This window comes from Epargyreus clarus, unplaced genomic scaffold (assembly GCF_041222505.1).
Source record: "Epargyreus clarus isolate Ecla_fem2 unplaced genomic scaffold, WU_Ecla_fem_2.2 ptg000001l, whole genome shotgun sequence".
Lineage (NCBI taxonomy): Eukaryota > Metazoa > Arthropoda > Insecta > Lepidoptera > Hesperiidae > Epargyreus > Epargyreus clarus.
In genome coordinates, this window is record NW_027332209.1 from 12,215,232 (window position 1) to 12,238,482 (window position 23,251).

The 23,251-nt window shown below is 34.7% G+C and overlaps 1 protein-coding gene across 4 annotated transcripts in view; it reads left to right on the forward strand.

The window, feature by feature from the left end:
- The window catches only part of Ugt50B3 (UDP-glycosyltransferase family 50 member B3), a 60,184-nt gene that overhangs the window by 35,117 nt on the left and 1,816 nt on the right, over positions 1-23,251 (forward strand). For all 4 annotated transcript variants that reach the window (XM_073083924.1, XM_073084082.1, XM_073084004.1 and 1 more), the window contains exons 3-6: positions 18,137-18,276; positions 20,070-20,253; positions 20,488-20,985; positions 21,335-21,563. In XM_073083924.1, coding sequence (XP_072940025.1) covers positions 18,137-18,276; positions 20,070-20,253; positions 20,488-20,985; positions 21,335-21,563 — 1,051 coding nt within the window. The remainder of the gene's footprint in view (positions 1-18,136; positions 18,277-20,069; positions 20,254-20,487; positions 20,986-21,334; positions 21,564-23,251) is intronic.

Below are 23,251 nucleotides of genomic sequence, written 5' to 3' on the forward strand. Positions count from 1 at the left end.
TGTTAGATACGCAGAGGGTTCTAAGTACGATGCTCGGTCAGGCATTGATTTTTATAATTGGCAAATGAGTGTACAGTCCAGCTTAAGTAGATACAGTAGCTAATCATGGAAATTTCTAAGGAACCACAAAGGATTGGAGTCCTATCTGAGATCGGTTACAAATGCTTTGCCCCCTGTGAGGAGTAAGTTGGAATGCTTCGTAAAAGTGTCTCTACCTAGTCACATCCTTCAAACCAGAAAACAGCAGTACTTAACACTGCTGTTAAATACAAATATGTGATGGCGTCTGCGACGTGAAACGACAAATGGTTCTATCATATTCTGTGTGAATATGTAGTAAATAAAAAAGAAGTAACTATTGTAAATAGGAATAGGAAGAAACTAGGGCTTGATAAAAAGATTTCATTGTGCAGTAGGTACATTATATGAAGGTATCCGAAGGGTTCACACGGAAGAACGTGCCAGTCGCACACATGATAGATTATTGCACGTAACCCACGTGACCCTTTATCGAAAGTACTTAGTTTCCGCGAAACTTCCAAACCAGTTGCCAAGGTCATGAAGTTACATAAGGCGTGTTTACATGGGAGTCGCGTCTGCTTTGATGATTTTGGTAACGCGTATTGACAAAATTCTAACTTATATATATATTTCTTATGTGCATGTGTATGTCACTGAACTCCTCCCAAACGACTGCACTGATTTTGATGAAATTTGTTGTGTGTGTTCAAGGGGACTTGAGAATGGTGTAGATTCACAATTTAGTCCGTGGAAAAGGTTTTTTTTATTAATTTTTAATTCGTAAGTAGTTGTTGATTTTGGAATGTTTCACATTGGATTCGACAGACTTCGCTACCATCGCAGTTTCAAATATTCTATCTATTTTTCAAACCCGTAAGTGATAAGGGTTGTTAACCCTTAACATTTTTTTATTTATATGGCAACACAACGTTTGCCATATAACGGGTCAGCTAGTGTTAGATAAATACTTAGATCAATTTTCTGCTTGTGACTTTTGTTAGTGATAGTGATAAACAATCGAATGAATCTACAATTAATACTCGTTATTAATAGAATTGAAGGTGATAGAACCCTTTGTGGTTCGACTCCGGCGGCACCACTGCCACACCTATTTCTGCCTAATAAAAGCAGCGCTGCTGTGTTCTGATTTCAAGGGTGTGCTAAGGGAGACATACTTTTTCGAGGCGTTCCATGTTGGTCTTTAGAGGAAGCGGTTATGGCCGATCTCATGTAGGAATTTAATCTTTTGTAAGGTTGATTACATAGGTCAACAATTTTTTTATTTTTTTTTGTGCATGAGTTTTACTTAATATATTCTGATTATATAAGCAAATATATATAAAAAAATGAAATTACAAATCGATAATATTTGCTTTTATAGAAATTAGAGCAATTTAACATTTTTTTATTTTCGAGTCCAATAAAGTCGGTCTTGGCGCACTAACGTTGACAAAAGAGTGGCAAGGGGGCGGAGTGTAATGTTTCTTGCATCGCTCCTTGTGTACGAAAGTAAGTGATTGCTTATTTCAGTGGAATAACGTAGTTCATTTTTTTTTCGTTGTATCAGTCTGTACAAAATGACTTCGAGAAGTTGTAAACGAGACGCCGACTCATTTTATTATATTTGCGGCGAATTTATGAAAGTAAGAGAGAAATAGGACGATTTATGTACAAATTTAAATTTCTAAGGCATGCCAACTTACTTCCATCTGTATACTGTATACCTGTTAAAAATCAAGATAAAAAATGGGCCTCACATATTGTGTCAGGTAACACTTGCGGAAATATTCTGGACGGTGAGTTTATATTCATTTTTTTATCTTTATAACTATTTTATAATTACTTTATATAGTTATAATACGGTACGTTTGATTGTAGATTGGTACCGAGGTGAAAAAAGAGCAATGAAGTTTGCAGTGCCAAGAATTTGGAGGATAGGTACTCAGTGATCATCGCATAGATTGTTATTTTTGTATTGTGAATCCACTCAAAGATAAAAATCAAAGAAAACATATTATCCGGATCTACTAACGACTGTTTAATGTTCATTAATAAATACTTGCATTCTATTTTGAAATTTCTATTATAAGAATGTATCATTAATTAATGTTTGTGTATCTTTTAATAAATTAACTGTGTCCGTTTTTCATGTATAGGGTCTTTCATTGAGCGTTTCCTATCTTTAAAATTATATAAAACAAATTGTGTGTGATATATTATCGAAATTTTTTAATTGTTTAAAGGACCTATTGCTGCCATTATGTGTAGAATATAACATCGTTCAAATGTCCGCACGACTTTTATGGTTATGATCGCAAAAGGCAGAGTTCTTATGGGCGACGGGAAATCGACTGTCTCAGATTCTAGTGCACACGCACGGACAGCGGCGATGTTTTCGGCAAATCTTCCGTTTCGTTGATATACGGATGTTAGTCAATCATTTAATGACCCAGTAGACTTCAATTTATCCACCAGATTGCGAATAGTCCTCTCGGTAGGACGATCATGGCGACCACGCGGTAGCGGACGATTGTAGCACGCGTTGCCCGAACAGAATAGTTTTTTGATACAATAATTTTATTATTTGTTCGTGTTGTTGAATGCTATAATCATCCATGGTAATTTGGCAAAACAAACTGAATAAATTAAAACTAATTTGACAGATGTTGCTTCAGTAAGATGACCGTTATCAACTTTCAAAGTTCGGAAGTCCTTGTTAGAAGACCCTATATTTTCATTAATTTGAATTTTCCAATTTGTACACATAAAAGTAAATTCAGAACTGTTTTTTGTTCTTTTTCTTATTTCTAGGTATAAAAGGAATAAAAATAATGTATGTATAACCCATGCTCAAAAATTCTGTAGACCGGTGTTATAGATGTCCATGGACGGCAGTAGCTACTTACCATCAGTTGGACTGTATGCTCGTCTGCTACTCATATATTATTAAAAATACTTTTGTAGAAATAGTAAGTACCGTACTTTTGCTTACTACAAAAGTATTCTAGTAAATGCAATGTAGACGAAAGACAAACAGACACTCAGTTATGATTTCTGTTTATATACGGACTTAATATAAAAACAAGAGACATGTCGTAACCATATGTCACGTAACAAGGAAGACGTTTCGTTAGCTGTAGGAAGTTCAGTTTGTATGTCACGGTATTAGCGATCGAATGTAATATCTGGTTCGTGGAAGGTTTGCGGCATCGTCCACGTGATTCAACTTGTATTTGATTTTGTAAGCCAGTTACTATGAAACGATAGAGAGTGAACTAATAATTGGCTGTGAGTCGAGCTTAGGGTTCTGTTAAACCATTTTTAACACACTTTTATTAGCTTGGGTCGTATGTATGTATGTATGTATGTAAGTATGTACCTACCTATGTTTGTAACTATGTAACGGAATCTTTCAACCCGATTTCTATCCTCTTTGAACGTTGAGTTTAAATCATAATTTTGAAGAATTATCTAAAACCGATGACAATACACGATTTTAATAATTTTGTCAAACATGATTATCGAGGCGAGATTGTTCGAGCGCCTTAGAGAAAGTTCATCGCAAAGTTACTAGATTGCAACAATTATTGCTTTTTGGTTTCAATAACAGTTCTAGTTTTATAATGTTTATGATAATTCATTTGTTTGATTTCTACTTATATAATAGATAGAGTAACTAGGTAAATATAAAATACATACTGAAATATCAAAATCTGTACACAAGTGTGCAAGTTGAAAAGCGCTATATGCTTTTTATGCTGACCAAGTGTAGATTTTTTTATATTAATTAGAAGAAGCAGACGAGCATGCAGTCCACCTGATGGTAAGTGGATGCGCGCATGGACATCTGTAATCAACCCCAGATAGGATTAGATATTCCTACCTGAGGTCGGCCACAGATGCGCCGCTAAGTATGTCTCCCTTACCACACCCTTCAAACCAGAACACAGCAGCGCTTAACACTGCTGTTATAAGGCAGAACCAGGTGTGGCGGTGATGCCGCCGGAATTGAACCACAAAGGGTTCTACCAACATCATACATTCTTCAACATATTATGCAGCGTTTATAAAGGTTTCCTTTCTAAGTCTCTTTGGTTGTTTTCACAATTCATTGGAGTCACAAAACATTGGAGGTCTAGTAGATTTTTTTATTTAAACAGTAAATTTGACCTACGAATGCAGATCTCTTCAAACAAGGCGGCCTTATCTTAGAAAGTTGTATAACTGCAGGGCCTTTTAATTCTGACCCCAATAAGTTTACGGAAACTCATGTGAAGTTTTGGTGTAAACCTTGAATTTTTAATTCGACCATTTATAACACTTATGCTGCGCTTTTTTAGGGTTCCGTGTAAATTGAACCATAGCTGAAACCTCTTTGCTATGATATAAACATTAAAAATACAAAAAGCAGCGATAGTCTAGTGGTTAGAACTCGGCCTCTCAAAAGACATGCACCTTTCATTTTTCAGAAAAATAAAGTATAATAATTATAAACCTAACTGAAACTATTTTGTACGACGCTTTTCTACCCAAAATTATAAGATTGAAGTACCTAGTATCCGAACTTGCCGAACAGCTTGGGCGTATATATTGTGCTCTTAGGGGTGCGTGTGCCCTTGGATCTGGCAAGGCACGAAAGGTTCTTCAAACAGGAGGAACTAATATCGTCGATACATTTCAGACATTAACCGGCTTTTATCTACATCACTTCATTTCGATAAAACTTAAAAAAAGCTAGTTACGCCCATGTCAAACAATACACTAAACTCAAATTTTATTTGTAAGAAATCTTTAATCTATTAAGGAGCCTGTACACTACCCACGACTCGCTCTTTAAGCTTTTACCGTATCACGTTTAATATTACATTCACTTAATGGCGACCTTGCGTAATTGCCAGGTCCGGCCCTCTGTTCCGATGGAAGTTGATTTTTGCTTCATTTGCATCAGATGAAGTCCACTACACAAATTTGGAAGTACTACGAATACTGGATATAGTAACGTAAAATGTTTAATTCACCGATTAATACATTTTAATCGATGCGTACGATGATGCTATTAAATTGTAAAAAATTGTTGATTGGCGCGAATAAGCAGTGATAGAGCAGGTTTGATTTGGGTTTCTATGTGGATGTCCTACATTTAAAACGCAGGCGTACATTTTTGATTTTTTTTTTAAGTTATGTAATAGAAAGATGATGAACGAAAACATCGTCCGGAATCCTTTACGTCTGAAGATAGAGAGTAAAATAGAGAATATCTATGTAAAAGGTTCTTAAAGATGTATGAAGTCTACCAAAATGCACTTGGCCAGCGAGGCGGACTTTAGTCTAAGCCCATTTAACTGTGAGACTCTTGTCCAACAGTGAGACAGCAATATGTTTATTACATTCGGTGTTCAATGTTTCGGTTTAGGGAAATATAACTTAATAACTGCCGCATACGTAGGTTAAAAAGCTCAGATAAGTATAATGTCAAATATTCATATTATTCAAGTACGTTAATTAAAAATAAGGGCATATGTTTGTACAAACAAGGTTGCCTTCCAAATAAGTTAACGTATAAATATTTCCTACAATGAATAATAATTTTTTTCCTGTTTGCTCGGTATATCACTTATTTATTATTGTTAAAATCCCTTTACTTTTGGCCCTAGATCATACCAGATAATGTGGATAAGGAGTTAGGGACTTAGCAATCATTAGGTTAAGTTTTTCTTGATGTTCTATTAGGAAAATTAATATTATTGACATATGACTGAAAAGGGAGAAATGAAATTAAGAATTGGACTTAAATTATATAATTGAGGACAAAGATTTAAAATATATAGGATCGGATTTTGGTAAATATCAAGAAGCAACTCAAAAAAAAAAAAAATAAAAGGGTATTCTATTTTTAAATCGAAGTATAAAACATATTGGAATAAAAAATGTCCACTATAACATTGATTCTATACTAGAGTTATGCGATATAGCCAGATATATTGTTGGTTTTAAAAATAAAATGTTGCTTCTATTAACACATGTTTAAATTTGGGAAAGTGCCCGTTAGGTGTAATTAGCCATTAAATTTCTAATCTCTCATCACCTCATCTGAGTTTTAACTGCTATGGCAATTGACCTAGGAAAGTAGTGAAATTATTTTGTAATATGTTGTAATAAATTTTAAAAATTGGGCGGAAAATGCAAGACAACTTTTGCGAATTTTATTTTTGTTACCCATTGTGAGTGTCTGCGTAATAGGAAACTAGAATTAAAAGAAATAAATAATTCTCATCTCCATGACTACGTTTTGCATAGACTGTCGTTGTTAGCGATTGAGAGTGAAATAAAGGGAAACACAGTACCTTTGTAAAACAGAATAAGTTGCAGAAGGCACAAATTAGCAAGTATAGGTCGCGCGCGAGATGACACCGAACAACTGATTTTTTAAAAGGCAACGGTACCGAGTCTGTCTTTTTTATCACAGTACCCTCTGCATCCGATTATTTATTTAATTTTAAAGTTTGACAATAGATGGCGCTATCAGGCATGTCTCAACTAATACAATGTATATTTTAATTATATGTACAATTGTACACGTTACACACAGTATGTACGTACGTCATTAACAGTCGTAAACTAGACCATACCGTGGCCACCGCGCGCAGTTCATTTACAACCGTATACAACTGCATGCAGTTTAATTTACCGACTTCATTCGTCTTTGTTGTTTGTTAATATCGACTGCAAGCTTGCAGTCCATCTGAAGGAGCCCTTTTGAGCGTCGTTGACGTTCTCTAGAGTCCTAAAGTCCGTATTTAGAGAGAGCTAAATGATGACCTATGAGTCAATTGTTTATAAAAACAAAACATTTTTATTACCAGCGAGCGAAGCCACGGTCTAGAAGCTAGTTCAAATTAAAAATATACATCATCCATTTCTCATACAAAATGCTATTAATGAAGCGTTCACGTGTCATATAATGTTAATCTATGTTTACAAATAAACAATTGATTAACAAAATCATAAACTCGCCTGTACAATGGGTGGTCATTTACTCATATCATATAAGGAATAGACCACCATTCAATCTTTGTGTTGCGGGTGTGATTAGAATTTAAAACTTAACATTGGAATTAAAAGCAAATCTAAATCTACATCTACACCCGTTATTATTAAATCAATCTTAGCTGCTCCTATTAAATCAATCTTTTCTATGCTTTTCCTACCAAAAATCAAAATTTGTCAATTTTTGCCTAAAGAAAATAGTCATTCGAACTGTGATGGGTAAAAATAAACGAATTGATCATTTAAAAGGCGGCAAAATACCTCCGTACGAATAGTCAAATTCCAAGTATTTGACCCAAACCAATTAATCATCTTTTTCAAGGAACTCAGGTGTGTAGGTTTCCTCATGATGTTTTCCTTCATCAAGTTATGCCAAATGATAAATATATTGTTTTATATTTAACCTAACGATAAGGCAAACGGGCTACCTGATCGAAAGCAGTCACCGTCGCCTATGGACATTTGCAACACCAGAGGAGTCGCCAATGCATCGCGGGCTTTGACGGAGAGCTCTTTTTACATCCCTTTTGAAGAGCCCCATGTTATAGAGATGGGTTGTACTAGGTAAATTTGGGACTAGGTATGCCTGTTCCTAGTATTTAAAAATACGTGATCCAGAAACCTGTTCCACCTAGTCCCATAAAATACTAGTCCCATAAAATACTAGGTACTTATAAAATACTAGGTCCGACCTAGTCCGGTTAAATACCTAGTCCCGGTACCTGTTCCAGTATATACGCCTCACCTCTACCATGTTACAGTCCTGTGGGAATACCTCAGGAGGTAGTTAATTTGTTCATTCACATTTTGCACGTACGTGGCAAACATTTCTAATAATGTTTACTGTTTACTGTAACAGCATGTTGGTCACTTACTACTGGATAGTAGTAAGTGACCTGTTTACACCAATAACTGTCCCAGTTAAGGTTAGAAGCCAGTTTTAATCACATTCCATTAAAAACGAATTGAAACTTGCACGCGTTGCCTGGTTCCGTTTCGTGCGTGCAATCATGCGTGCTAGTTGCGCAAACGCGTTATATAACCGCTAATGTTAGTAAACAAATAAATAAACAAATCTGGTCCCACTAAAAAACAATAATTGGTCAAGTGCAAGTCGATCGCACACGGAGGGTTCCGTACCACCAACATTTTCATATTTTTTTTATTCTTAGCATTTGTTATTATAGCAGCCACTGAAGTAAATATATTGTGAAAATTTGAACATTCTACGTATTACGGTTTGAAGGTGGTAGAACCTTTGTGGTTCGACTCCGGCGGCACCACCGACACACCTATTTCTGCCTTATTACAGCAGTGTTAAGCGCTGCTGTGTTCCGTTTTGAAGGGTGTGGTAAGGGAGACATACTTTTCCAAGGCGTTCCAGCTTAGTTCTCAGGGGTAGCGGCGCATCTGTGTCGCATCTCAGGTAGGAATATCTAAACCTATCTGGGGCTGATTACAGATTTCTATGGGCGGCAGTAGCCACTCACCATCAGGTGGACTGCATGCTCGTCTGCTGCTCCTATATTATAAAAAAAAACTGTACAAAATTCAAGTGTCTATCTATTACGGTTCTGAGTCCTGTGACAGACGGACAGACAGCGGAGTCTTAGTATTAGGGTTTTGTTTTTATCCTTTGGGTATGGAACCCTAAAACGACCGCGGTATTAATGATGTCGCTTTGCATACAAAAAGTGAGAGTAATTTCAAGTGGAATGTTACCTGTGCAGATTACGCAGTATTATCCGGTAGAAAAAATGCCTCGAACACGTGATATCAATTTTAGTTCCTAAGACTAAAGCATAGTATATCTTCAGATTGCGTTAGAGTACAAGTAATTAAGAAGCAGTAATAGTGTTTTTTTATGATCGTAGAATTTTTCGTGGTCTGACTTTGAAGGCACCACTACCGCATAACAACAGTGTTGAGCGCTGCTGAGTTCTGGTTTGAAGAATCTTAAAACACCTACTCTTTAAGAGGCATTTTAACTTAGGCTTCAGGAATAGCAAGGCATCTGTGATCAACCACTGTTCAGACTCCACTACCTAGACTATTACCGTTACAGATGTTTGTAGGCAATGATGGTCACTTACCATCAGAAGAACTCAGTTACCTCTATTCCATTAAAATATTTCTACTTTGGGATTTTTATAAAAAATGTATCCGTCATTTTATAAAAAACTAGCTGACCCGGCAAACGTTGTATTGCCATATAAATAAAAAAATGTTAAGGATGAACAACATTATTACTTTGGGGTATGAAAAATAGATAGTAGCCGATTCTCAGACCTACTGAATATGCATATAAAATTTAGTGGAAATCGGTAAAGCCGTTTCGGAGGAGTACGGTAACGGTAGAAATAACTGACTTTCCCTTATAGCTAAAAGGTGAATAATTATAATTCTTGGACTTACGGGTTAGTTAGTTTACAAACCTAACTTTAATAATTAATGCCTATGCTAGTGATTTGACAAATATTCATTGCAAACGTATCGTATAGCGGAATATGAATAATTTATATCTCTTGAACTAATTGTACATTTTGAGTGAATGAATAAATCCATGCTAATATTAGCCTTAGATGGGAAACTAGTACGTACATTGAAACTAAACCAAGCGTTTTATAAACGTGAAGTAGCGAATGAGCATACATGTGATGATCCATCATACACATATGGTCATAAGTATTATGTAAATGAATGCCAAATACGAATGGATGTCCTGAGGTCAAATGCGTTGCTACCTTTGAGGACTAAGTTGAAACGCCTAGTGTTACACTATCTTGACCTTATTACACCAGCTGATCCAGCACACAACATACTTTCAACCGTAGATGTGCGAGATACATAATCTGTGTGTCTAATCCACCAATGGATTAAATCAACTATTGATTTTCATTTTATTTTCTTTATATCAATTTCAAAATTCAAAAGTTGAGCCCAAGGTTAAAATAATAGTAATAATAATACCCCAGGCACCTCTGTTTTAAAAAAATGTGCTTAATATATAAATAGCGGAAACCTGTACGCCTGAGAGTTTTAAAATGTTGTCAAGGCTGTACTAAACCTATCAATTCGCGCTTGGCCAGCGCGGTGGATAATGGCCTAAATCTCTGAGTCTGCGAGGAGAGTCTGCCCAGCAGTGGGATAGTAATAGGTTGACAACTGTACTCGTACACTATATCTCAAAACATTATTGCGTGAATGATGGCCTATTGCATATTACCATTTCAATCATAGAGAATCATAGGTTAATAAGCATATGCAATAGAGAGTACAAAGTACCTAACTATCGTATTGTAATCATTTATAAATGTACGATGTGGTAAGTTGTTCAACGACTTTAGAATTTGTGTTGAGTAGTTTCAAAATATACGATCGGTTAGTTGCCTAACGTATATAGAGGCTTAGTTATTTGGAGATTTGCAGAATTTGACCCCTGTTATACGTAATCTTCCATTACTGTCCCAATGCTGGGTACGGGTTTCCTCTTAGAATCAGAAGGATGGAGGCAATAGTCCACCGCCCTAGTCAAATGTGAATTGGTAGATTTCACATATCTTTCCGTCCCCTTACCAGAAGTTTTTACGTTTCGACAAATATGACTGTTTTGGTATTTGTTTACGTATTGGCCCATACGATTTCCTAGTTCTGACACGATCGGCTAGGGGAGCTGATTGGAATTTGTATGGACAAATACGTAAACAAATACCAAAACAGTTATATTTGTCGAAACTTAAAAACTCCTGGTAAGGGTACAGGTATTCAGAGGTTCGTTGGGACCGCGGATAAGTGCTATTAGCGTACCCGTGGTCCCGACAAAGGGCGTTCAGAGGAACACCGTGGGGTTTGAGCCGGTAGGAGTCCGGCATATCCGCTCCTCCGCCCACGCAGCTTAGGGATTCCCTACGAAAAAAAGGTATGCAAAGGTACGTGCCTAATCCCCAGGCAGAAATTCAGAACTTCAATAAAGAGGCCGAGTTTCAACAGTTAAGCTATCATTGCATTTCAAACTTCCATATACTTATGAACGTGCTAAATGTGTTTAGCTAATATTTCCTGAACGGATGACAACAATCTTGAGAAAGCTATCCTCTACCGCGTTGGTAATAACGTTTCCCTGGAAAACAGTGGTAATATTAGTTCAATTTTATTTAAACACAAGCTTTAACGTATGACGTGTGTCCTTGTACAGTCCGCTACACATACATATATTTATTTTAACTTTTTTGTAATAAATAAAAGTCATAATATACATATTACAAAGGCGGTCTAATGTTTTACGCATTCTCTTACAGTCTATGTAAAATGGAGGTTCTATGTAAAATATGAATGAGACGAAAACACGAAAAATTATTGCATTTTTGGTTAGTGCCTACGGTATTTTATTACAAGAATTTATTGTTCTAAAAGGTTTCAGCTCTTTTTTTAGGGTTATTTAATGGTAGTTTGGCTTATATTGTCCCTTTTAGGAATATTTTAATAAACATTTTTTAAGGCGGTAGAACCCTTTGTGGTTCGACTCCGGAGGCATCACTGCCTTAAATTTTTACTCTTTTATCTATACCTTTTTATGACTTATTTTAATGTGTTAATGTAATAACTACTAATACTATTTAAATACTATTTAATATGTCTTTTGTACTTGGTTATGTCAATAATTTCTTTTAAATACATTTACTTGCAGCTCACTGTACCTCTACGAGTTTTCAAATAACGTCACACTATAAGTACCTACATTAAAAATAAGAGTACTGGGAAATTTAATTTTTATGTATTTTATACAGCTTTCCTTGTTAGAATTTCGTACCAAAGGGTAAAACGTAACTCCATTACTAAGCCTCCGCTGTCCGTCCGTTTGTCACAGGGCTCTTTCTCCTGAACACTTGAATTTTTTACAGAGTATGTACATATAATGGTGGCTGTTATAACAACAAATACTCGTACAAAAAATAAAAGGTCGGTACAAGAACCGCTATTTTTCGACGTTTTTAGCTTTATCTATTGAATCTTAATATGTAGACATTTCAAATTTTCACAAAGCGGATACTTCAATGGCTGCTATAATAATAAATACTAAAAATAAAAAAAAAAGTTTAGTGGTACGGAATCCTCCGGGTGCATTCGACTAGGCCAATTATTTTTAATTTACTACTCATCAGCATCCACCACATTTATTATTAAGTGGTGGTAGAAGCAATATGTTTATGCCGGGGAGTTACTGCCGCCTAAGTTCTTGCGTTTTGGTGGAAGGGCGTGGATGCCAACTGATTACACTACTGACTGACTAAATATAAGGGCACTACAAGAATCAACGCATATGTCAGCCTCGGCTTTTGTCTGACCGGCTTCAGATAGATCCTCATTTCTTACAAAAGTTGGGTACAGATGTTCATTGTCGACGGCGACCAATTTCCATCAGTTGGCTATTACAATTTTATACAAAAACTACATATGTACTTAGTACCTATACATATAAGTTTTTAGAAGAGTTTAATGATAGTGTGACCTTCCCACGGCTCGGCACCTGCTAAATTCAATAGCATATTGTCTCTTGCGCAGTTAAAATAAACACAAATAATTACCTACGCCTTTCGCTATATGTACAAGTAAACATTTTTTTATTAAAATGCGGTCTGTAGTGCTTGAGACATACATGTTATTGTAGATTCCTTGTATCGTGTTTTTAAGATAGGTAGTAAACAAAACATATGCTAGTACCTACATAAACACTCAGATTCAGAAAATTAATTCAAGTGCGTCATCCCTAGATGATTTCCTGCACGGAGCTCGAACACTAAACTTTTTATCTGATTGACATAATGCTACGAAGGACTCATATTTATTGTTTACACAATTTTATTAATAAAAACGAAAATCAAGGCACATACAACAATATTTTTAACAAAACATTTTCACTAAAAATTGTTACAAACTTGGGATTTTTGGAGGTGGTCTTCGTAATTGCACATATACTTGGTGGGTTTCTTTAAAATTAATTACAACATTATATTCGCACTTACATACGTGTTTTATGATGCAAAAATGCAACAGTAGGTCACCATTATAAAGAGATATTTGAACATAAATCATTTGACGATTATATAACTTTTGACTTGTTACGTATTTGTCACTTATGTAAGACGCCTCGACTTAACGTGAAATATAAAAATCGACTAAAACATTATAAAGTTTCGACAAAAATAAATACACAAAAGAATCACGACTTCGCTTCATTATTTAGAATGGAATCATAAAAATAAATAAAATCAACAAAAGACAAATAGGTATAATATAAAAAAGTAGTTTGATCTTAAAATAAAGATTGCAAAAAACACGATTGGTGCAGATTTAAACGCTTCCGTACCTACGAGTACGTATCAGTAGCTTAAACGTAGGTACGTTTACATATATCATACCGTAAATTAAAAACCGTTATCGTTTTTAAGTATATAAGCATACCGATATTAAATTTAGTATATCGATAGACATAGCCAATCGTTGTAACAAGACAATGACATCAACAAATGTACCAAATCAAATTGGCAAGGCGAAACTGAAACCGTTTTCAATATTATATTAGCTACATCTCTGCTCAGTTTTTTATACTCGCTAAGGTGAAAAAGAAATGAACAAAGCGTTTTAAGTTCTATATGTATCAAAACAAATGAGTATGTGGATCGTTTGCAACATAAACTACATTTAGTTGATATCGATATAATAAAACCGTTTTCTGTAACGATACGAAAACGAAATATCGACTACATAACCGTTTTCAACGTAACGTTTTCGTAACGGTAGACAGAACATCGTGACAAAGTACTCGAGGTGATTCTATAGGTAGCAAAGATAAATGAAGCACTTGAGAACTTGTTTACCTACCTTGAACTTTTAGAACATTTACTGTCACTAAACATTGAATGTAACACATTAATTGTATGTCCCTTTGAATGACATAAATATATGTTCGTTAAGTTGAAGGTGTAGGAAATTTTCAAGTTTCAAGGCTTGAAAACTGCAATACAGTCCTTTTATTGAAAACATCTTTAGTTGGCAATAGGTTGAAATACAAGAACTAATTTTGACATACCGCTTACAACTTTTAAGTAAACTGAGCTAAATTATAGTAAATTAATGAATCGAAAATATATGAATACTATAAAATGGAGTTAATTCAGTAAAGCTTGCTAGAAGTAAGTGACTTACTTAATAGTAATTTTTGCTAAATGTAGATACCTAAATGTTTAATTTCGATCTGTGATAGGACAAACATTGATAAAGACTGATTTTTAATAACGGATATTAAAATAATGTCAGAAGAAGGTTTGAATTTCAAAACAAATGCATAATAATATCGCAGATATCGAAGGTCTTTAAATAAATTATGTCAATCATTCTTCTAATAACGTTTTCTGCATAATAAATTTTCTAATTAAAATTGAAGGGCTATTTTGAGGAAGTGATACTAATATTATGATTCGAATAATTAATAAACTTTTTTGTTTGTTTTTAGTTTATAAATGTATTTATGTAAAGTTTATTGCTGGGCATAAATTTTGTGAATACAGATTTTCGCTTTCTTCCTCGTTTGAGATTTGTGTATCTTATGCCCTACTAAGTGTCCATTTATTACTTCTGTACCCTCATTGATTATTCTGCTAACGAAATGTGACTGGCCTGTAGGCTATTAGCTTCCTAATTCTAAGAATTTAATAGCTCTCGTTTTTCTCAGGATTTCCTCATTATGGATGCTGTTACGTGCAAAATAATTAGGTCTTCTCGTAATGCTTCATTGCTTGTTATTAAATTTAATTCGAAATGAGTTTGGCAGTTAAAAGCGAGTAAAAATATAATTATTACAATTAAGAGGACATAATAGGAGTATGGTGAAATTTTATTTGGAAAATTTCAAATACAAAATTTTAGGGGTTGATTTAGCCCAGCTAGCTCTGCAGTTCCATGTTGAGATATAATAGGAGAGGTATGTGACAAGTTTTACGTTTTCTTCAAATACCTATCCAAAAATTGGTGCCAGCTCTTCTACTAATACTATACTTAGTTATGTGAAAAAATACTAGATTGTTTACATTATTTTGATGTTTGCAAACATAAATGTATCAATAAACATTTTAGTGAAAGAAATGTATGTAGATGTCTACCTACGCGTATTATAGCATTATAACTAAATAATAAGAATTAAGATAAAATACCTAATTGCAATTATATAAAAAAACACATTTATTAAATATCCGAAACCTTTGCATATACTTTACTTGCATATTTATTAGAAATATAATCAATAGCTCAATAAAATCAAATATACAATTAAATAGAAAAGTTACGAGTCACAAATTAAGAAACAAATATAAAATCCAACTACCTAAAGTGAGAACGTCGTATGGAAAGAAATCCGTTTTGTTTGAAGGACTACAGTTGTATAATAAGTTACCAAATTACATAAAATAATGTAAAACTCTAACCATGTATATATAATAAATTTCTTTAAACCTAATTCAAACGATTAATAAAAGGAATTTGTATCCACAACACCTGAAAGTAGGCGATGAAATTACATGAAATTTTCTCATGACAATACATTACTATAGAAGATTTTTTTATATATGTAGCATAGATTTGAATGAAGCCACAAATGGCTTATTATCGTAAGTTCTTTTTTGAATTCTTGACAAATATAAACATTTTTAGAGAAAATTTGCGAATAAATAACTAATACTGCGTAATTTACATAATAAATAAATAATTTATAATAATAATTTCAAATATTTTAGGGACATTTTAGGACGGAGACGTGGCAAAACTTTTTTACGCAACTATTTCAATTCTCAAATCTGGGTACTTTTTATTGTTAGGAGTGAGTAATCTTTACTAATCTATGATATGTAGTTTGTTATTCGACGTTCCCAGGGGAATTATAATACTAAGTCACAGAAGCCTGGCCGGGATTAACCAGCGTAATAAAAAACGTTACAGAATTATGTCTAATTGAAAGCAGATTCTGTCTATTGGTGATTACTTGCAGATACGCTATTGTCCCAAATATTTGAACTGGAAGGCTTTCAATGTCTATCTTTGAGAATTATATAAATATAGAACCTCCGTGATGAGGATAATTTGACTTATATGGAGACTGTTGTGGTTGTCATTATTTCTTGAGAAATAAAGTCACATTCAAGCAACAGTGTTATTAATGAAAACAGTCGTCTTAAAACTATTCAAATTTTTATAAAAGGCGTATCTAGTGAATAGGTTACAATTGTGTTTTTAAGATATAGTTATAAGATAAGAGAAGTTTATAAGATATAGTTTACAAATATAATTTTTTTCTGGAGAAACAAAATAATATTCATGCAAAACTTACATCGTTACGAATATAGTACATTACAATACGAGGACGAAAAATTTTTTTCTGACAAGTGTGAGTTTGCAGGCCGAGCCGCAGGCGAGGACTGCAATCACACGAGTCAGAAAAACATTTTTCGTCCGCGTGTTGTATAAAATTTTATATTACGGGGTCGGAAATGGGGGTTTTGCGCACGCGAAGCGTGCGTAAAACGTCCATTTACGCACGCCGTGATATAAAATATCATATTATATTCCATATTTTAAAACAGTTGAAAGGAGCAGAACACGTTAAAATTATATTTTTCAATAACATAATATAAATTCATGAATGGGAACTATTTCTCGAGAAACAAAGTCATGTTCATGCAAAGAGGTATATGTCGAGAAATAATGTCATGTTCATGCAAAAGTTACATCGGTTTGAATAAATATCATAAGACTATCGGATATTGCGTAACTTGTACGAGTACTAACACGTTAGAATTTTATATTGTTACAAATAGGGAGGGCGATTCTTTCTGAAAAAGATCGATTCAAGAATTGATTCGAATAGAAGTGTGATAAATCGATTCACAAAAAAAATGAGGCTTAAAGAATCGATTCGCTAAAAATCGATCTTCGATCTATTCAGGGGCGAAACTAGCAAAAAAGGTCATCAGGACCAAACAACCACTTAAATACGTATCCGTCAGCAAAAAAAAAAAACTATAGCACATTTGTTAATAATTAATCAACTTCGAAAAAAACTAATTTCGATTTTCTAGGATCAAAAATCGATTCACTTAATTGATCGATCGATTATAAGAGATCGATTAAAATAATCGATTTTTTTTCCAAAAATCGATTCATTGCCTATTCGACCTTAGATCGCCATCCCTTGTTACAAATTCGTCGTATTTCTTTATTGGGGACGCGAATGGAGAATAATGTATCGTTTCGAGACACGTTCCACGTACAGATTTATTATATCTGCAATAAAAGCATTCAAAATCTCTGTCGGCATGTTGAGGGTGGAAATTTGAGATTTAATGGCACGTGCTTTGAAATGTAGATGATGGGAATAATGTAACAACGCCTTTTCAAAGTGATGAATAGGTGATACAGAAATTTCTGAATATTTTTGTAATGCTTGTATAGCCTTGGTAATAATATAAAGATTTGAATAATGGTATGGCATACCATGGCAGAAGCATCCAGAAGGCAGTCGTGTTAATTTCTTATTTTAAGTACATTCACACTAATGGTTTCTATTTCATGGTTACCTGATTACTATTAAACTTGACCTAATAATGTGATCTTTAGCGATATTCTACCAAGCTGGTTAGGCTCCTTAGAATGTTTTGTTTGATATAGGAGTATCGCAAGTTTGCAGACTTCTAGCTTGAGTAGTTGTACATGTTTACAATCATAGTATCATCGGATATCTTCATTTATCCCATACTAGCTGACCCGGCAAACTTGGTACCGCCTCAAAATCTATTTATCAAATATATTTCATATAAATGATAGCCTATGTTACTCGTGAATAATGTAGCTTTCGAATGGTGAAAGAATTTTTAAAATCGGTCCAGTAGTTTTTGAGCCTATTCATTACAATCAAACAAACAAACAAAGTTTTCCTCTTTATAATATTAGTATAGAAGTATAGATATATTCTATATTCAAGGGACAAATAACATATTAAATCAGGCCGTTTCTTTTCCAGGGGACGAGATGGCCGATTCTCTGTCTTCCGATCCTTCTGGCCGCTTCAGCGTGTGGCAGCGACATCCTCATGGTGACCATGGGGGGCACCAAGTCACACAAAATGCCCTTTTGGGAGCTCGCAAGAGGACTTATAAGAAGGTATGTTGTTAATGCTGAAATCGTAATTTTGCAATGAGTTATCGATGCAAATATTCACTCATAATCAGTTTGAAACCGAATGACATTTCATCAATATAGATTTCGACAGAATTCTTCATATATTCCAAATATAATGAGGATCATATGTTACTATTCAGAGAATTATTTGAAAGCATTTGTCAAAAAATCAAGTCGCTTAAGTATCACTTAAAGTGGATTCGAAATATTGGAATATTTGTTTATACGATATCTTAAAAAAATCGTGTAATCACTTCACCGTTTCTAAGATGCGAAAGATTCAAACTCAAAAGAAGAGGAAGAAGAATATAGTAAATATAACAAAGATTACAGTGAGTGAGCCTATCTCGTCAATATCTCTTGATAGGTGGAGGTATCCCTCTACCCAGTATTTCTGAATTACGCCATCAGATTTTAAAAACATCTTGCATCTTTATACAAGCTTAAAATCGAGACTAAATGCACGGCTGCTCTTCAGGCATTACCTTGCCTAGTAAAAAAAACAATATAAAATACTTATTTCTCTATAGGCTACATTGAGAAAATGATATTACTGTTTCATACACAATACGTATTTGTGCAATTTGTGGTGACTAACAGTGTCCCTATTTACAATGTTTCGCGTAACATTACATTTATGTAGCACATCATTAATTTGCATAAAATTTATGTCAGTGATCATTGAGAAATTTAATTCTGTGCATGAATTTCACATTTGTTACCTGCTTTGTCATGCAATAATATTTCATCACCAGTATGTGCATACGAGCACCGCAATTTCTTTTATTTTGCGGAATAGAGGAAGATTTAGTTATCCAAAGCTTGAAATTAACAACATAACATCAGTACCCTTACCATGAGTTTTCAAAACATCCCACAATTTTATGTTACGTTTACTCAATCCATTATTCTGTTCCGTTTGCTTCAGTAGACTGAGTAAACGTAACAATAAGTAAGTGCTCAAGTCGTTTTGTCTGCCTCACATGTTCTCAAAAAAGAGAGACAAAACATAATGCGCCATTTTGTTAATTTAGACATTTAATGTTACGTTCCTGACACTATAGTTCTGATACAATCTGCTAGGGGAGCTGATTGGAAATTGTATGGGCAAATACATAAACAAATACCAAAACAGTCATATTTGTCAAAACGTAAAAACTCACGGTAAGGGTACAGGACAGAGGTAACGTTGCAACCAAACGGTTAGGCTTGCCTATAGCAAGCCAAACCAACTATATAAGATAAAAAAATATATTGAAAAGCTACTCAATCAATATCAGTTTCTGTGATCAACAAAGATAAAATTAGTATCCTGCCTGATATCAATCACAGCTGAGTCTTACATTAGAACCACTGGGCAACACTGACGCTTACATTACAACGGCCCGAAAAAGTATATCTCTCGTCTCGAATAAGTGCTTCTGGAACGTACCGTAAATAATTCTACTATCTTTACTTCCTTACATAAGTTATGGTTTTTATCACGCTTTGTCGTTTTTTTTGAAAATGTGTCTATTAAAGTGTCTAGTCTAGTTTGTCTACACAAGTGTCTAGTGGCAATAAAATCACATTAGGTATTGCATAAAACTGCTTCAATTTTAACTGGGGTAATTAATTCATTTCTTCATATTAATGTCATAAATTTCTTCCACTTTATTAACATTATCACAATGTGTTGACACTTATTAATTAAGCGAGTCAAAAAAAGATAAAAAGTTATTTCATGGACAATACTCGTACAACTAAATATTAAACTTATTTTATGTCATTTTCAGAGGACACAACATAACGCTTATAAGCGCGTTTGCACCAGATTTCCACATCGAGGGTCTTGAAGAGATAGCTCCTGAGGGATTGGCTGCGTATGTGAGGAGTTACATGACCTTGGACTTGGTCGGTGCTAAGATGAGGGGAGAAGAGCCACTGTCCCTTACGAATATTCTTCGATATGGTTACGAGGTATATATGAAATTACATCCTTTTTGAAGTTAGGTTAAAAATAATGTTATTGTCCGTTCAGCTTTCTCAAAGTAATGGGATCACCATCATAAGATGCATGGTTGATATTTGAACTCTTAAAGGCCAGTCAAAATGGGGTGCTTATACAGGCCCATTTGATTTTCTTAAATGAACATTTTTTATTTTTTGAATAATTTTTCACCATACCATTTCCACCATAACATTTTTGTTTAGGCATGCGAAGCTTTTCTCCAAGACTACGAGACGAAGTCCTTTCTACGGTCCGGAAGGAGCTTCGATCTTATCGTGCTCGACGGCGCCTACCCGGAGTGCGCGCTGGGCATCGTGTACCGCCTGAAAGTACCCTTCATGTACATCAACACTGTTGGCTTCTACGCCGCACCAGCCAGCGTCTCCGGCAGCCCTGCTCCTTTCTCCGTAACGCCTTTCTTCGGCCGAGGGTTCACGGATAACATGGGATTCTTCGACAGAGCCCTGAACACGTTTTGGCAACTCGGCGCGTTGTCAGCGCATGGCATTAGCGTATCGATCCTGCAAAGTGTGCTGAGGAGACATTTCGGCTACCAGATGCCCCATGTGTACGATATGGCGAAGAATGTGAGCTTCATTCTCCAGAACGGACACTTCTCCGTGACGTACCCTAGACCGTATTTGCCGAATGTTGCGGAAGTGGCTTGCATACACTGTAAGGAATCGAAGAGGTTGAACCCTGTAAGTTGATTTTTGGGCATCTTTTGAGGAACGTAAATAATCATCATCAACCCATTACTGTTCCACAGCTGGGCACGAGTCTCCTCTCAGAATGAGAAGGATTGGGGCATAGTCCACCGCACTGGCCAAGTGCGTGTTGGTAGACTTCACATACCCTCTCCTTCACAATTATCCATTATCATTATTCATTATCACTTGCTAAACGGTGATGTTTTCCTTCACCGTTTTAGCAAGTGGTAAGTAACTTCTAATACGGACCTCAAATGTTAATTTTACTTAAATCTCCCAAAAAAAAAACACTTGCCTTTGTAGGCGACTCTACTAGATTCTACATCTTGGTAATTTCCAGGACATTGAAGAATGGATCGCTGGAGCAGGCGAAGCTGGTTTCGTGTACGTATCTATGGGATCTTCCGTCAAGACCAACAATATGCCGCTAGCCGTGCACCACATCTTCGTCAAGGCATTGGGCAGATTGCCACAAAGGGTGTTGTGGAAACAGGATGGCGAGCAGAACTTAACTGATATTCCGGATAATGTGAGACTGTACAAATGGCTACCACAACAAGATTTGCTGGGTGAGTATAGTATCTGGTTTGCAAAAATACAGATTTAAGGTTTGCTATCGAAAGATGCAGTGATAATCCAGTTTATAGAACTAGAAAAGAATACTATCTAAGTAATCGTATAAATCTTAAAATATCTATGTTTTAGATACGCTTAATAATTGATTATTTTTGGCAATTTTTATATAGCAAATTTCGAAATATGACATTTTTTTGTATCTAAATTTTGAAATTTCTAATTGCCAAATATGAATTATTTCTTACGGGCGTTAAAAACTGAGTAAGTAACTTTTGCAAGTATTTTTTGAGATAAAATTGGTGGAGTATCTTACTTATTTAATCCCTTCGTGACTTAACAGTACATGTAAAGATTCGTAAGACATCAGGCCCTATATATAACGTCAATCACAAAAAATCACGCATTTTCCCTAAAACAATTGGTGTTACGTACATAACTGACGTCCACATATTAAGAATAACATACGTAACTCAAGTGTCTTAGAAGTCGACGTTGTCTGATAATAAAATTTATATAACCTTTTGTTCAACTTTATTTCATATCGCAGTACAATAAAATGAGTTACGAGCATTAAATGTTTGTTATATTACCCGTGGCTTTGCTTGTGTATTTACAGTAATGTTTTTCTATACTAATATAAAGAGGAAAACTTTGTTTGTTTGTATGATTGTAATGAATAGGCTCAAAGACTACTGGACCGATTTTAAAAATTCTTTCACCATTCGAAAGCTACATTATCCACGAGTAACATGGGCTATTTTATATGAAATATATTTGATAAATAGATTTTGAGGCGGTACAAAGTTTGCCGGGTCAGCTAGTAATATATAAATATCAAAGGAATATGCAGTCCTCCTGATAGCTACTTAGGGGGCACCCTTGGACATCTGTTAACAACCCCAGATAAAAATTAATTTCTTCATGAGGTCCACAGATGCGCCGTCACCCTTGAGGACTGAACTTGAAAAAGTATGACTCCCTTACCACACACTTCAAACAAGAGTGTGTAACACTTCAAACTATTGTTGATAGGTAGAAATAGGTGTGGCGGTGGTGCCGCCGGAGTCGAACGACAGAGTGTTCTACCACCTTCAAAATTCATATTGTATTTCTAAGTAAAGCTTAATTTACCGAATAACTTATACTATCTACTTGAATATTAGTTTATACTCTTAGAATCATAAATAAATATGATTCTAAGATTCTATATTACACAAATTTACTGCTACGAATTCTCCCTAAAATCACACGTGCTTCTCTTAAAATCATGTTAACAGGCATATGACTATTTCTGTTATTAGGCTTATTTTCGTGGAGGAAAGCCTTTGTACCCTTTATGAACGGGGTGCATGACAGTGTTTGACATTTTGTTTGATATTTAAATTCATAGAGAACGAGTGCAAGCAGAAATCCAATCAATAAGTATAAAATGTAAAATTACAAATGTTTAAATACAAGTCACACAACTCAGTTCTTCATAAGTTAAACCTTAAACTTCATCTATAAAAATTCAAAGAAAGAAAGAAAGATTATCATAAGTTGAAAGTTCTAATGTGAAACTTATGAAAGCATCTATCTAAAAACTTTATTATAAATTGTTACCTAATCATTTAAGTAACAATATTTTATGGTGACCGAATCATAGACATCTTTATTTCTTTAATTAATGGAAGGATTGCCG